Source organism: Borostomias antarcticus, assembly GCF_949987555.1.
Source record: "Borostomias antarcticus genome assembly, chromosome: 12".
NCBI lineage: Eukaryota > Metazoa > Chordata > Actinopteri > Stomiiformes > Stomiidae > Borostomias > Borostomias antarcticus.
Window position 1 is genome coordinate 12,555,970 of NC_140245.1, and position 16,411 is coordinate 12,572,380.

The 16,411-nt window shown below is 48.5% G+C and overlaps 1 protein-coding gene across 1 annotated transcript; it reads right to left on the reverse strand.

Moving 5' to 3' along the window:
* Positions 1–1,990: 1,990 nt before the first annotated feature.
* dnajc27 (DnaJ (Hsp40) homolog, subfamily C, member 27) lies at positions 1,991–8,208 on the reverse strand (the record flags this gene model as incomplete). Its single annotated transcript, XM_084446695.1, has 7 exons — positions 1,991–2,123; positions 3,527–3,687; positions 4,804–4,926; positions 5,054–5,218; positions 6,178–6,247; positions 6,621–6,703; positions 8,122–8,208. 7 exons carry the CDS (start codon positions 8,206–8,208, stop codon positions 1,991–1,993), a joined length of 822 nt encoding a protein of 273 aa, XP_084302821.1.
* Positions 8,209–16,411: the final 8,203 nt, after the last annotated feature.

The window sequence follows — 16,411 nt, forward strand, 5'->3', positions numbered from 1 at the left end:
CTCTCAAACACCCACTTTTAGCGAAGAAATCTGAATGAATGTCTTCAGTCTCTAGTGGAGTGGAGCGTTAAGACACTGACTCGTGAGTCTAATACACTGCTGATGCTTAACAAAGTGCTGCCTCACCTGAACACCTTGTCAGATTTTTCAGAAAGACCACGTTATTGATGTCTGAAGCCATCTCCTGAACACACAAAGACCATGATTCAGGAGAGCCAGATCAACTATGATGCTGTCAAAGAGATGACTCAGCATGCCGTCTCTGATCACCCATATTTATCTTGAGAACTCAGCAGTGAAAAGGATTCTCAGATCATGCGCTTTCTCAGGACATTGATCTAGTGCTACGACACAGAGCTAGTAAAACACCTGGACAATCGGTTCAAGCAGGCCTGAAATGTGCTCCAGTCCTTCTCAGTCTTTGACCTTACCTGCCTCCCAAAGAGCACAGGTGAGCAATTTCTGAACCATGGAGGCGACCATATTAAAGTGTTTTGTGAGCAGCTGCAGTTTGACATAAGTCAGGCCGTAGCACAGTGGAGGAAGTTTAAATGTGTCATGGCACACTGGGAAGTCCAGTGTGCTGAAAGGCGAAGATATCTCTGACTGCTTTCATCTTGAAGAAATAGCAATATACTTTATATACATAGAAATAGCCTTTATAAGGAATTTGTAATGAGTTATATGGACACAGGTGGAACGGTTATGCATAGCAACACGCAGAACAACCACGACGGGGACCATTCTATAACGGAAGGGGCGACGCAACCATGTCATGGCAATTGCTTTAGTGTTTTAAAAAAACACACATTGAAAACAGGCTATGCAATACGAAGGTACGACAATTGTCTGTTCATTTGGTCTGTACCTACCTCTGTCCATCTGTTCAAAGCATTCTACAATAGCCACCAACGGAGCTACTAAAAACCTCCAGCTCTGAACTCTGGATTTACTGTAGAAAGGAGTCGGCCTGCTGAGTAGAATAGACTATACTTTTACTGACACACCAAGCATAGTTTTTTATGTTCAAAGTGTAGTGTACTTGGCAATGGGACAAATGAAATGTGGCAGCCGCCCCCTGGTGGTGGGCTCTAAAGTCCGTCGGTGTTGCCAGGTGGGGGACAATTAAAGGAGTAACATGGTCAAAGACATACTGTACTTTCTAGGTTTGTACTGTACATGCTATTTGCACAAGAGGGCATTGAAGAAACACAAGGTGTTTTGAGAAACACATTTTGTTTTGCTTTTGCCTAAAGACAACTGACAGGGTCACATTCACCTACCATGCTCCTCCTGTAAGCCCATCATATTTAAAACTGACCAACATCCAATTCCTATTGGAATCCTAAATGTTGGGGTGCATGCAATGCACTAAATAATCATGACTTACTCACACAGACTGCAAACGGAGACAACCTGGTTCACATACTAAACATATTACACTACTTTGCACTTTACCTTGTGCTCTGAAAATGTTGACCACTGTCTCGTGCTCCTTCTCACACACACAGGTGAATAGTTTGACCCTTACCTCAATGCAGAGCAGGCAAATGGACGTACCGTACAGAACACACTGTGGTCAAGTAAACATAATACTGTTATATACACCCACATGGGAGAAAACATTTCATTGTACCCCTAGTATGTACAAATAAACAACCTTGAACCTAATATGTGGATCTTGTTATTTTACAGCAAGTCACATTGGCATTCCAAGCTAAAAACTAAGTAGAAAAAACTAAGTCTACAGCAGACTACATGGATGGGGATTTCTATGGGGTCTGAGCATGTCTGTGGAGACGGGGGTGCAGGAGTGTGTGTGTGTGTGTGTGTGTGTGTGTGTGTGTGTAGGGGGGGATTCAGCCTCTGTTGGGGGAGGGAAGATAGGAGGGGGAGGAGTTAGCAGAGGTTGCTCCTGGGCCAATCAGTGCAGTTCTCAGTGTGGATGCCCGTCAGTGTCTGTGGTTGGTCAGTGGTTGGCGGGACGTGTCTACTTGATGTTCTTGAGCAAGGAGGTGCGAGCGTTCACCACGGCCTTGAAGGCATCCTCACTTCCTGGTGCCACACACTTGTCAGGATGCAGCAGCACGGCCAGCTTCCTGTACGCCTTGTTAACCTCCTCCCTGGAAACAAGAGGTGAAACCTTAGTCTGCTGAGGGGATCAAAGTGTGAGACTAACAGTGTTAGTGTGATATCAGAGTGAGACTAACAGCGTTAGTGTAATATCAGAGTGAGACTAACAGCGTTAGTGTAATATCAGAGTGAGACTAACAGCGTTAGTGTAATATCAGATTGAGACTAACAGCGTTAGTGTGATATCAGAGTGAGACTAACAGCGTTAGTGTGATATCAGATTGAGACTAACAGTGTTAGTGTGATATCAGATTGAGACTAACAGCGTTAGTGTGATATCAGATTGAGACTAACAGCGTTAGTGTAATATCAGAGTGAGACTAACAGCGTTAGTGTAATATCAGATTGAGACTAACAGCGTTAGTGTAATATCAGATTGAGACTAACAGCGTTAGTGCAATATCAGATTGAGACTAACAGCGTTAGTGTAATATCAGAGTGAGACTAACAATGTTAGTGTAATATCAGATTGAGACTAACAGCGTTAGTGTAATATCAGAGTGAGACTAACAGTGGTTAGTGTAATATCAGAGTGAGACTAACAGCGGTAGTGTAATATCAGAATGTGTATGTCAGTGTGTGTGTGTCAGTGTGTGTGTCTGTGTGTGTGTGTGTTGCCAGCTGATTAAGTCTAATTGAACGTTGCTTTTGTAGACCTGTGAGGTGAATTTTCTGTGGGGATAAGGACAGTGAGCTGATCACTCTAAATAATAACATCCATTTTATGTTCCGGAACACCAAGGTTATGTTCAATAACTATACAATATTATACCACGGGTAGTTCCGACCTCGCAATCTGATTGGTTAAGAGACGTTGTATATGCTAGGGCTAATTGTTTGTCGTTTCAAAAACTCCATAGCAACATGATCGTTTTAGGAACTACCTTTCTTGGCGGAGTTCACTAACATCGATACCAAAATTAAGACTGAAATAGTAGGTATTTATCCCATAAATGTTTCCTGATGATGTAGGCGTTGTATAAAAGCAATCACTCACTTGCGGGTTGTGGTATATGTCCAATATACCACGGGTTGTGCTGGTCGACTCGGCTGCGCCTCATTCCTATGACCGCAGCGCAGCCGTGGTATATTGGCCATATACCACAGCCTTGAGTGAGTTATTGCTTCAATAAACCTTTGATCCACAATGAGTCCAGGCAAAGCTGCGTGTGTGTGGCAAGATGGCTGCCGCATCCTAGCTGCAGGTGCAAGCAGGAGTGCCCTTTCCAAACATCTCACTCCACGCCAACTCACACTCATCCCAACTGCCATAGTTAATGTAGCCAGTTGCAAAATGTTGTTTAATATATGTGTGTGTGTGTGTGTGTGTGTGTGTGTGTGTGTGTGTGTGTGTGCGCGTGTGTGCGCGTGTGTGCGTGTGCGTAAAACTCACCGCGTAGCTCCCGGTTTGACCCCCAGCATATCCCATGAGTCTTTGCTGTTGCGGATGCGTCGGATGGTGTCGGCCTGCTCCTTGGTGAAGCCCACACTGACCTCGGACACAGGCCGCTTCCCACCGTTCTCACACATGTCAGTGATGGAAGAGAAAAACGCCTACACACACACGCACACACACACACGTGCACACACATACATATACATATACACACACACACAATCAATCCATCAATGGATGATTCTGTCATCCTTCTCTGCTCCGGTTGCTGTGGTAACCTGTGTGTGTATTTACATGTATACCTGTAATGTACTGTACAGGACACACACACACACACACACACACATACACACACACACAGTATAGAGCAGGGGTGTCAAACTCAAATACACAGTGGGCCAAAATTTAAAACTTGAACAAAGTCGCGGGCCAACATTGAACAAATGAAAATTTTAATATGGACCCAAACAAGTTTTGCTTTAACATTGAATATGCACTTATCACTTTCGCTTTTGGTGCGCATCAATGGTGTGCACTAACATATGTGACTATGCCCTCAGACACAAGTGTTGGTGCTCCATCTGCTCAGTAGAGAAGCTTGTAAAACCCTGACTGTCCTACAGCCAGGCAGACAGACAGACAGCCGGCATGCAGACAGACAGCCAGGCAGACAGGCAGGCAGACAGGCCGGCAAGAAGGCAGACAGGATTGAATGAACAGGAACAGAGCAAACACAGCGGCCGGCTAGGTCAACACAGGTGTCTCTATCACAGTGAGACGTTACATAACGTAAAGCTTCTGTTTTCTGCCTTTCTTTTTGCCATTTTTAAGAAGGGGTAACACGGTTACAGTTGTAGTATGAGATTGCTATGACTACTGTCACAGAAGAGAGGGCGTTTCTGGGTCCTGTCTTGATTGACGCGCCAAAACAACAGCAGAGCATTATGGGATTTGTAGTATTAGCGGTGAATGCGCTGTATAATACTGGCGGGCCAGCTCTAGTAGTCATTTGGTATTGCCTCGCGGGCCAAATATAATTACACTGCGGGCCAAATTTGGCCCGCGGGCAAGAGTTTGACACCCCTGGTATAGAGTATACACAGACTGCACTACTATGGATGGATGGATGGATCTTTGCACAGTCCTGTCTCATCCTTCACCCTGTCTAATATTGTCTCAATGTTATGCACCATGACAGTAAGCAAATTCCTATTACCGTACTCGTACTGTACGTTACAAAGCTGCACGGCAATAAAGCGAATTGAGAGTCTGACCTGAAACATCTCGCTGATGCCCTCTCCGCTCTGCGCAGACGTCTCAAAGTAGTGGAACCCTCGAGACTCCGCCCACAGCCGGCCCTCGCCCTCGTCCACCACACGCCGCTTGGTCAGGTCCACCTGCACGCCCACGGACGCACACACACACACACAGGAATAAAGGATGTGGTAGGCTGACTAAATACACACACACACAAGCCGACATATGTCAACACACACACACACACACACTTGAGCCGCCACGGACCTTGTTGGCGCAGACCACGAACACAATGCTCTCCATGTTGGCCTGGGAGCCCATCTCCTGCTTCATCTCCCCCAGCCAGCTGTCCAGAGCGTCGAAGCTCTCCCTCAGCCCCACATCGTACACCAGCACCACCCCCTGGGAGTCCTTATAGAACTCATTACGCACCTGCAGCCAGAGAGGAACCAGGAACAAATGACGTGTGAGTGTGTGCTCTGGTTAAAGGGAGATAAGAGACGCTGTGTTTGTTTAGCTAAAGCAGAGCACAGCGCCCCTGGTACGACAGCGCCCCTTACTGGTGGTGTTAGTAACCTACACCAGGGATGAGTGTGAGATTCCCTGCGCAAAACAGAGCAGTTCAAGCCTTCCTTTGAGCCAGCAGACTCTAGAACAATACCTGAGCACCCCCACCCTTCCACCTGCCCCCGATGGAACCCTGAGCACCCCCACCCTTCCTCCTGCCCCCATGGAACCCTGAGCACCACCACCCTTCCACCTGCCCCCGATGGAACCCATCACTTATAGATAGATAGATAGATAGATAGATAGATAGATAGATAGATAGATAGATAGATAGATAGATAGATAGATAGATATAACAGTGCCATGTTATGTATTTTATCATATCTTGATCTTATCTTATTCCATGTCTGCCAACTCTCGAACTCTGGAGTAAGTGAGACTCACACTTTTGGCCTCTGTATGTCGCTGGCATATTAGCGATCAGTCCATGGAAAAATATTGCAGCACTCACACAGCTTGAGAAGGCTCCTCTATCACTAGTCAGGAGGTGAGATTTGAGAAGGCTGCCTCTCTCACTAGTCAGGAGGTGAGATTTGAGAAGGCTGCATCTCTCACTAGTCAGGAGGTGAGATTTGAGAAGGCTGCCTCTCTCACTAGTCAGGAGGTGAGATTTGAGAAGGCTGCCTCTCTCACTAGTCAGGAGGTGAGATTTGAGAAGGCTGCATCTCTCACTAGTCAGGAGGTGAGATTTGAGAAGGCTGCCTCTCTCACTAGTCAGGAGGTGAGATTTGAGAAGGCTGCCTCTCTCACTAGTCAGGAGGTGAGATTTGGCCACAGCGGTGCCGGCGGCTGATCTGAGGTGAGTCGCTGGTCTGTGCACGCACCTCGTAGAAGAAAGGGTGTCCCGCCATGTCAAAGATGTTCACCTTGATCTCTCTGTCTCGCACCTGGACTCTGGGAAACGTACAAAGCACAGAATCAGTGTCTCTTACAGGATCAGGCCGGTTACATCATATCCCCAAAAGAGCCCCTTGAGAACCAATGGTTCTGGAGCCTAGTGGCCCATAGGGCAGGAGCTTGTCTCCTGATTCCTTAGCGTGAGGCAGCTTGATGTACAAGTCCACGCCCTGGACATGACGCTAGTAAGTCGCAGGGACTTACCCCCAATCCAACCCTTGATGCTGATTGCCAATGGGTACCATTTTTAAAATAGAATAGTCTTTGGTATGACTCGGCTGGGGATCGAACCCCCAACCTCCCAATCTCAGGGCGGACACTCTAATCACAAGGCCACTGAGCTGGTGTAAAGCACCACACCAACACTTACTTGGTGACGCCATAGTCGATCCCAATGGTGGCCAGATACTTGGGCACAAATCTCTTCTCACAGTAACGTTTGATGATGCAGCTCTGGAATGAGAGAATGGGATCCTTGTCATGGGTACGATGGCTGGCAGAGCATTGTCTACCTGGATCATAATTCTTGGTAGGTGAAGATGCAGTAACATTCAACCTTTGTGCGTTCCACTAAAGAGGTCAGTTATTATTTATCATTATCATCATAATAAGATTATTTTAGCAGTTCAGTACATTTAGATTTTATGCCATTTAGCATATGCTTTTATATAAAGCAGCTTACAATTAGGAACTAGTGTTGGCGTTAAAGGAGAATGCTCGTTTTTGACAACCTGGACCTTATTTACGGAATATTATAAGACGTTTGACTCACCGAGATAACTTTGGTGTAATTCGGAGGCCTGTAGAAGAAATTTAAAATCCAGCGCGAGCCAAGTATATCCATGTAATGGCGGTGGACGGGGCACTGAGAATGCAGCTTCTAAAAAATCTATTTTCTGCCGCGAAACGGTTGTTTTCAACAATATGTTTTTATGAATCGCTAGTTGTGCTTGCATAGTACAAGGGCTTGTTGTGGTTTTTCACATGCCTCTGTAATATGATCTTTAGAAACGTCTTTAGAAACGAAATAGCTTCCCCACTTTCTCCAGCACGCATGCGCACAGCGCGCAGACTGGCTATTCTCCGTTACTCTGTAGGCTACACTCGCGGCTCACATTCTCTACTGTACGATCGGCTTGTTGGTGCCTGGAATATTGTGTGCAGTATGCCTGAATATTTATCAGATTTTGAGGATATAGAAGATGACTTAGAATATGATGGACGCCGATCGTAGCGTAGAGAATGTGAGCCGCGAGTGTAGCCTACAGACGGAGAATAGCCAGTTTGCGCGCTGTGTGCATGCGTGCTGGAGCAAGTGGGGAAGCTATTTCGTTTCTAAAGACATTTCTAAAGATCATATTACAGAGGCATGTGAAAAACCACAACAATCCCTCGCTCTATGCAAGCACAACTAGCGATTCATAAAGACAAGCTGCATTCTCAGTGCCCCGTCCGCCGCCATTACATGGATATACTTGGCTCGCGCTGGATTTTAAATTTCTTCTACAGGCCTCCAAATTACACCAAAGTTATCTCGGTGAGTCAAACGTCTTATAATATGCATACGTAAATAAGGTCCAGGTTGTCAAAAACGAGCATTCTCCTTTAAGTGCCTTGCTCAAGGGCACACCGGTAGGCAATTATTGATGAGAAATAACTTGTGAAGTGGCCTGGCCCGGTCAGTCCCTGGACAACACCGAGTTAACTGATTAGAAAAGCGTAATCTGATGTTATCAGACAGTCATATTGAAGGATAATGATCATTGACCATCACAGCATGGTGTTGTCATAGTGAAACAGAATGGCACATTTGGCTAGCTGATAGTTTTGCCCTGAAATGTACCAGCCCAGCGTGCCGTTAGCTGACTCACCTTCCCCACCTCCGCGTTGCCGAGGCTGATAACTTTCACACGCAGTGATTTCTTGTTCTCCCGGCGCTTCTGAACATTCGTGTCCATCGTTTCGCTCTATTGTCAATCAAGATCAGAACGACAGTGTCTCAGCACAGCCACCTGTGTTGTTGTTGTTGCCTTACCCTAGTAGCTGGCTAGCAAATGTTGGCCAGCTGTAGTGGAACGGCAACGATAATAGCTAGCTAGCTAGCACTTGTTAGCCAGGACTAACGTTAACTAGCAAGCACGCCCCTCTTTTGGCTAATGCTAACTAGCTAGCATTCCATTGCATTGCAAACGATACACGTTCCCAATAGTCCTGCCACATAACCGGAGCTGTAGTAAATACTTGATAGCTAGCTAGCTGACTGTTGACGAGTGTCACCCAAATTCAAGGCGTCTGTCTGAACTTTTTTGCAAAAACTAGTTAGCTCTAGCTGGTGGGCTGGCCGACGTCCCTTTGTTTGCCAATTTACTATTCCTAACCGCAGATTCCCGATTCACGAGCAGTTGATTTATAGTATCCACAGAGATATTTGAACTAACTCGCACATTTAACTGAATCGTCGTATTTTATAATCTCCATAGTGTAAAAACAAACAAACATGTTATTCGCTTGTAATTACAGTACTGGCGGACTATGCGGACTCTAGATGACTGTCGGACAGTTTCTATGACAACCCTGTTAAATTGCACAGGAGGCAGCAGATTCGTGATTTACGACACAAAAAACCGGCCTGCAGCAAACAGGCTAACGTTATACCTAATACATTCATGTGCTACATCCATGCGTTATACCCGTCCCGTGGTGTAACAATACATTCGTTTAGAGCCTATTCTGAAACATTTGCACAGAAGAATACATCTAATCAAACCTCATACTTCTTGCTCAGTCATAAGGCCTATTGATATAGCCTATATATATCATGGAATTAAATTGCCCTACTGTTTGGATGACCCATACCACTGGTGCACTAGCCTAACAAGAATTTCCCAGCACACAGCTGTCTACTGTACTCCAAACAACATGGCCTGCGCACCACTGGGCAGGTTACTAGGATTTTATTCATTTATTTATTTAGCCTTTATCCATCGTCTTCCGTTTATCCGGGGTCGGGTCGCGGAGGCAGCAGCTCCAGCAGGGGGCCCCAGACATCCCTTTCCCTAGCAGCATCAACCAGCTCTGCCTGGGGAATCTTTAGCCACTCACAGGCCAGTTCAGAGATGTAATTCCGACACCTGGTCCTGGGTCTACCCCGCGGCCTCCTCCCAGCCGGACACGCCTGGAACACCTGGAGGTGCCCAGGAGGCATCCTCACTAGATGCCCGAACCACCTCAACTGGATCCTTCCGACGCAAGCCTTTAGCCTTTATTTAAACACCAAACCTCTCAAACAGCCTCATTCAAATTAGAGTAGCCTTGGTTATTTTCCTAAGTTCAGAGTTGTTATTGACTTTTAACAGGACGAGACAAATATCAGATGTCATCATAGCGGCCAATGGCTTTCAATAATAATCATAATATCAGGACAGAACACAAGAGGGTCTCTGAGTTAGAGAAGGGAGTAAGCTAACACGTTTGAGAGGTAGTGGGGGAGAGGAGTGAGAGAGAGAGAGAGCTGGAGTAGCGTTAGCAGCTAAGGGTTAAGTCTGAGAGGGAGAGCAGAGGGGTTGAGAAATGGGAGAGAGGGGAAGATTGTTATGTCAGTGTGAGTTCAGCAAACTAGCCCAGGCTGAGGGAAGGATCTCTCTTTAAACTAGCCCAGGCAGAGGGAGGGATCTCTATCTCTCTCTGACCCTCCATCCACACTCTCCTGCTGAGCTGTTGAACCCTTTCCCGTTCTCCTCCAGGCCTTCATCCGTCGCAGCGTGGCAGAACCCCTCTGACGGGGACCACCTCCATCTCAGGACCCCTATGACGGGACCCGCACCTCCATCTCAGGACCCCTCTGACGGGGCCCGCACCTCCATCTCAGGACCCCTCTGACGGGGCCCGCACCTCCATCTTCGCCTCGGCTGGAGTGCCAGGACGCCCGTGGGAGAAGATGCCCCTGACGCTGCCCAGGGCGCTCCTGCTGCCTCTGCCCGGTCTGGGGGGCCCTCGCCGGCTGCTGCTGGACTGCACCTCTGTGCTCGACCACCACGGCCCCGGAGGTACGCTGTCCTGACCTTTGACCTCACCGTCACCCTCCTCTGACCTCTCACTCCAATACCCTCCTGAAATTGTGAATCCCTCCACCAAAGCCGCCGGTAATCACTGGGATTTGCTCTTGACGGTTTGGTTCATAACTTGATAGATTGAATCTTATAGATGGTTTGCTACATTATAGTTGACTATAGTAATATATGATAAAATATGTACAATAATTTGTATAGATGGTTTGTTTGGCTACAGTACATAACAATCACAGGCTGTTGCAGATTGGCTGTGATCAAAACAAGGATAGATTATCCTGAGTTCCAGCGTGGACCGGGGACTCTGGTATGTGGACTGGGCCCGGGGGCGCTGGTATGTGGACTGGGCCCGGGGGCTCTGGTATGTGGACTGGGTCCGGGGGCGCTGGTATGTGGACTGGGCCCGGGGGCTCTGGTATGGGGACTGGGCCCGGGGGCGCTGGTATGGGGACTGGGACTGGGGGCTCTGGTATGTGGACTGGGCCCGGGGGCTCTGGTATGTGGACTGGGCCCGGGGGCTTTGGTATGTGGACTGGGCCCGGGGGCGCTGGTATGTGGACTGGGCCCGGGGGCTTTGGTATGTGGACTGGGCCCGGGGGCGCTGGTATGTGGACTGGGCCCGGGGGCTCTGGTATGTGGACTGGGCCCGGGGGCGCTGGTATGTGGACTGGGCCCGGGGGCGCTGGTATGTGGACTGGGCCCGGGGGCGCTGGTATGGGGACTGGGACTGGGGGCTCTGGTATGTGGACTGGGCCCGGGGGCTTTGGTATGTGGACTGGGCCCGGGGGCGCTGGTATGTGGACTGGGCCTGGGGGCTTTGGTATGTGGACTGGGCCCGGGGGCGCTGGTATGGGGACTGGGCCGGGGGCGCTGGTATGTGGACTGGGCCCGGGGGCTCTGGTATGTGGACTGGGACCAGCGGGCTGCCCAGGCAACATGCTCCACTGGCTGCTCTATTCAATTGCTCTCTTATGACTGCAGTTTAACCAGATTACCTCTGAGCTGTTTCACATGGAAGGGATCAGAAGCACACACACACACACACACACACACACACACACACACACACACACACACTTCTCTTCTGCTGGAGCATAACTCCCACGCTGCCTTGCAGAATAACTCAGGCCGCTTAGGGCTGCAGAGATATTTCATTTTCATGTCATGTTCCATGGTATTCTTATATATACAGTAGCACACATGCTGCTGTCCTGTATAAGAGAGAGATGTCCTGCCGCAGAGGAAGATGATGTCAGGCTGCATTAATATTTACGGAGAGTCATGCTGGTTGCAGTCAGCAGGGGGGGGGGGGGGGTAGGTAGGGTGGAGGGGGGTGATGGGAGGGGGAGCTGCTGGTGATGTAGGGCTGATTGATTTCCTCTCTCTCCTCCTTCTCTCCCTCCCCCCTCCCTCCCCCCCGCCTGCGTGCGCAGCCTCTCTCTCTCACTGCGCATGAATGGATGGGGGGGGGCGGGGGGGTTGTGAGAGTAGGCGTGTGTGTTTGTGAGAGTGGGCGTGTGTGTTTGTGAGAGGGGGAATTAAGCATCGCTGGCTGTTGTGTGTGTGTGTGGCTACGGCTCTCCGCATTTGTGTGTGAGTGGGTGTGTACCAGTATCTTTGTGTGTGTGCCCTTGCGTGTGTGTGTGTGTGTGTGTGACAGGCATTGTTCTCTCAGTGCGAGCTCAGCGCTGCTGAAGAATCCAAGGTCATTGAATTTTGGTCACATGCTCAGTGTGTCAACAAGAGACAGAGCGAGTGTGTGTGTGTGTCCGTGCGTGTGTGTTGTAGATTAGAGTCTCTCTGGATGTAAAAACCAGGGGTGGTGACCTCGTCGTATGTCCATCCATGTACGGTAAGTGCTGTGCTTATAATTAGATTTCATGGTGTGTCTGTAAAGTCCTTGTGTCTTGGTCTCTCCTCCCTCTCCAAGCCTGGTCGGTGAAGCCAGATGCCGTCAACAGCAGGTGTGTGTGTGTGTGTGTGATTAGTCGCTCATTCACTGTCATGGAAACGGCTGTAAATGTGCGGTTGTGTGTGTGTGTGCGTGTGTGTGTGTGTGCGTGTGTCTGCGGGCGCAGGTGTGTGTATTTGACTGTAATTCTCATTGAAGCTGCCTATTACACACACTAACAGTGAGCAGATGTTCAAAACAAAGATGTTTAGCACAGGTAGTAGCTGTGTGTGCTTTTCCCCCACAACTACGTCATTGCGAGCGCACACACACACACACACACACACACACACACACACACACACACACACACACACACACACACACACACACACAGACACAACCAGCCAACTGTGTACACACAGCTAAGGTCTTTTGTCATTGATGGCCATACATCTCAGCTGATCAATGCCCCACAGTGAGCCCAGCGCTAGCGCAGCACGACCGTCCTGTTTGACCAGGCCGGCCTTCGCTAGCATGGGACACGCTGGTCTGTCTGGTCTGGGACATGATGTGTGCTTGTGTGGAGCGTAACAGATAATGCTCTTTCTTTGTCACAGATGTGTGTGGGTGTGTGTGTGTGTGTAGTGTGCGTATATGTCTGTGTTTGGCTGAGGGAGAACTGCCAGAGAGAAGTAGATTACCCTCCTATTGAACAGCCTCTCCGACCAATCAGGAGGTGGGATGGAGGATGGAGGGATGGAGGGAGGAGAGATGGAGGGAGGAGGGATGGAGGGATGGAGGGAGGTGGGATGGAGGGAGGGAGGAGGGATGGAGGGAGGTGGGATGGAGGGATGGATGGATGGAGGGATGGAGGGAGGGAGGGAGGTGAGATGGAGGGATGGAGGGAGGTGAGATGGAGAGATGGAGGGAGGTGGGATGGAGGGAGGGAGGTGAGATGGAGGGATGGAGGGAGGTGAGATGGAGGGATGGAGGGAGGTGGGATGGAGGGAGGGAGGTGAGATGGAGGGATGGAGGGAGGTGGGATGAAGGGATGGAGGGAGGTGGGATGGAGGGAGGTGCAGTCTTCAGCATAGCTCTGCCGCCAGCCAGGCTGATCTGCCATGCAGAGGACGCCGTGGACGACTGGTTTTCCAGCGCAGAAGCGTGAGGAGGGAGAGCTAGGATAGGGGAGCTAGCATAGGGGAGCTAGCATAGGGGAGCTAGGATAGGGGAGCTAGCATAGGGGAGCTAGGATAGGGGAGCTAGGATAGCGGAGCTGGCATAGGGGAGCTAGGATAGGGGAGCTAGCATAGGGGAGCTAGGATAGGGGAGCTAGCAGGGGAGCTAGCATAGAGGAGCTAGCATAGGGGAGCTAGGATAGGGGAGCTAGCATAGGGGAGCTAGGATAGGGGAGCTAGGATAGCGGAGCTAAGATAGAGGAGCTAGCATAGGGGAGCTACGATAGGGCAGTTAGGATAGCGGAGCTAGGATAGGGGAGCTAGGATAGGGGAGCTAGCATAGGGGAGCTAGCATAGGGGACTTCTGGTGTAGAAGGTCATTATGCACTTCCGCTGAGCTCCGAATCTCCGTCGCTGATTAATCCTGGGCCACCTGTCGTCTCTCCACAGAACACAACAGACGGAGGGGAGGGGATCAGGTCAGGGCCGTGAAGAGAGAGAAATCAAGAGAGAGAGACAGAGAGAGAGACAGAGAGAGAGACAGAGACAGAGAGATGATGGAAATGATGAGAGGGAGAGCGAGATTCAGGGGGAGAGAGCGGTAGAGACAGACAGAGATATAGTTAGATAGAGAGAGAGAGAGATAGAGAGAGAGAGAGAGAGAGAGGGAGGGGTGAAGGGAGATAGAGACAGAGAGACAGGAGTGGGGGAGAGAGGTACAGTAGAGGGATAGAGGGAGAGAGAGAGGGTGGGAGAGAGGCAGAAGGATATAGAGAGAGAGAGTGGGGGAGAGAGGTAGAGGGATAGAGGGAGAGAGAGAGAGGGTGGGAGAGAGGCAGAAGGATAGAGAGAGAGAGAGTGGGGGAGAGAGGTAGAGGGATAGAGGGAGAGAGTGGGGGAGAGAGGTAGAGGGATAGAGAGAGAGAGAGGGTGGGAGAGAGGCAGAAGGATAGAGAGAGAGAGTGGGGGAGAGAGGTAGAGGGATAGAGAGAGAGAGAGGTTGATAGAGGTCAGTGGTCGGTTAGCTCCCTATGGTATCATGTAAATCAATAGAACTACAGCTCCATTATGGATGGATTATATAATGTGTCTCCCACCCCGGGGAGAAGTGATGGTGTGTTGCATTTAGATGATTGTGTTGATGATGTGTTGTGTTTGGAGTATGTGGGCGACATATTGATGACAACAACGACATCAACATTTTCTTCTCTTTCTACTCTCTCTCTCTCAAATTCAAATAGCTTTATTGACATGACGTACTGTACATAGTAAATGTTGTCAAAGCGGGTAAACAAAAAAAAACCCACAATTCATGACTTTCTTTCTCTCTCTCTCAGTTCAATTTAATTCCATTCAAGGCTTTATTGGCTTGAAAGTTCTGAAAAATGATAAATGATTTAGATAGTAAACCATATTAACTGTTGTATCAGTTTGTGTGTGTGTGTGTGTATGTGTGTGTGTGTATTTCAGTACCTCAACCAGGGAGGACCTGAGTTGCTGTGTATTCAGCTCCCAAACCCAGGTCTTCTACCGTGGAGTGAGTGTCAGTAGTTCTGTGTTTAGCTAGTTAGTGTTTGTAAAGAAATAGTAGAAAGACCTTAAATAGAATGAACACCGAGTACTATACACCACCTACAGGATAAAGCTAGTACTACACCACCTACAGGATAAAGCCAGTACTTCACCACCTACAGTATAAAACCAGTACTACACCACCTACAGGATAAAACCAGTACTACACCACCTACAGGATAAAACCAGTACTACACCACCTACAGGATAAAACCAGTACTACACCACCTACAGGATAAAACCAGTACTACACCACCTACAGGATAAAGCCAGTACTACACCACCTACATGATAAAGCCAGTACTACACCACCTACAGGATAAAACCAGTACTACACCACCTACAGTATAAAGCCAGTACTACACCACCTACAGGATAAAGCCAGTATTACACCACCTACAGGATAAAGCCAGTACTACACCACCTGCAGTATAAAACCAGTACTACCCCACCTAAAGGATAAAACCAGTACTACACCACCTACAGGATAAAATCAGTACTACACCATCTACAGGATAAAACCAGTACTACACCACCTACAGGATAAAGCCAGTAACCAGAGTTACTAGACCCACGGTCTGTCATACTGTGACAGGTAAAGTGATACCAGAGTGCAACATTCTCTACTCTCTCCTAATAAGAAGGAGAGTCTTTCTCTGTAAACGGAATGCACATGTATAGCACTTTTATTACATTACAGTCATTCAGCAGACGCTTTTATCCAAAGTGATTTACAATAATTGCATTTAACGTAGGAAGTCAGTGTGCTACTACTCTCTAGAACTCACAAGTGCATCTCCTTTCTAAACACGTGACTAAGAGCATAATCAAGTGATAAGGCCAACATACAAGAGAATAGAATAGAAAGTGTATTCACCATGTGTAACAAGTACGGGTACGGGTACAGGGAATTCTTGTAATGGCTTGTCCTCACGGTATCTTATCAGCTAATCAGTTCCTCATTCCAGTTCTAGGTACTCAGATAGATATTTACAGGTTCTCAAACTCTGTGGTCTCTAGACACTGTGTCCATTGTGCATTGTGATTTGTTACTGGTTGTAAACATCTCACCTACCACTGTACCTTGTATGCAAAATCTGACTGGCCATCTCTATACTGTCTGTATATCTCTATACTGTATGAACAGTACGCAGGCGAACCCACTGGCTGAGCTTCATCTACAGAACTCTCCTGGGACTGGTCCCTATAGCTACTGGTCCCTAGATACTGGTCCCTAGATACTGGTCCCTAGATACTTGTCGCTATAGCTACTGGTCCCTAGATACTGGTCCCTAGATACTGGTCCCTAGATACTTGTCGCTATAGCTACTGGTCCCTAGATACTGGTCCCTAGATACTGGTCCCTAGATACTGTACTTGTCGCTATAGCTACTGGTCCCTATAGCTACTGGTCCCTAGATACTGGTCCCTATAGCAACTGGTCCCTATA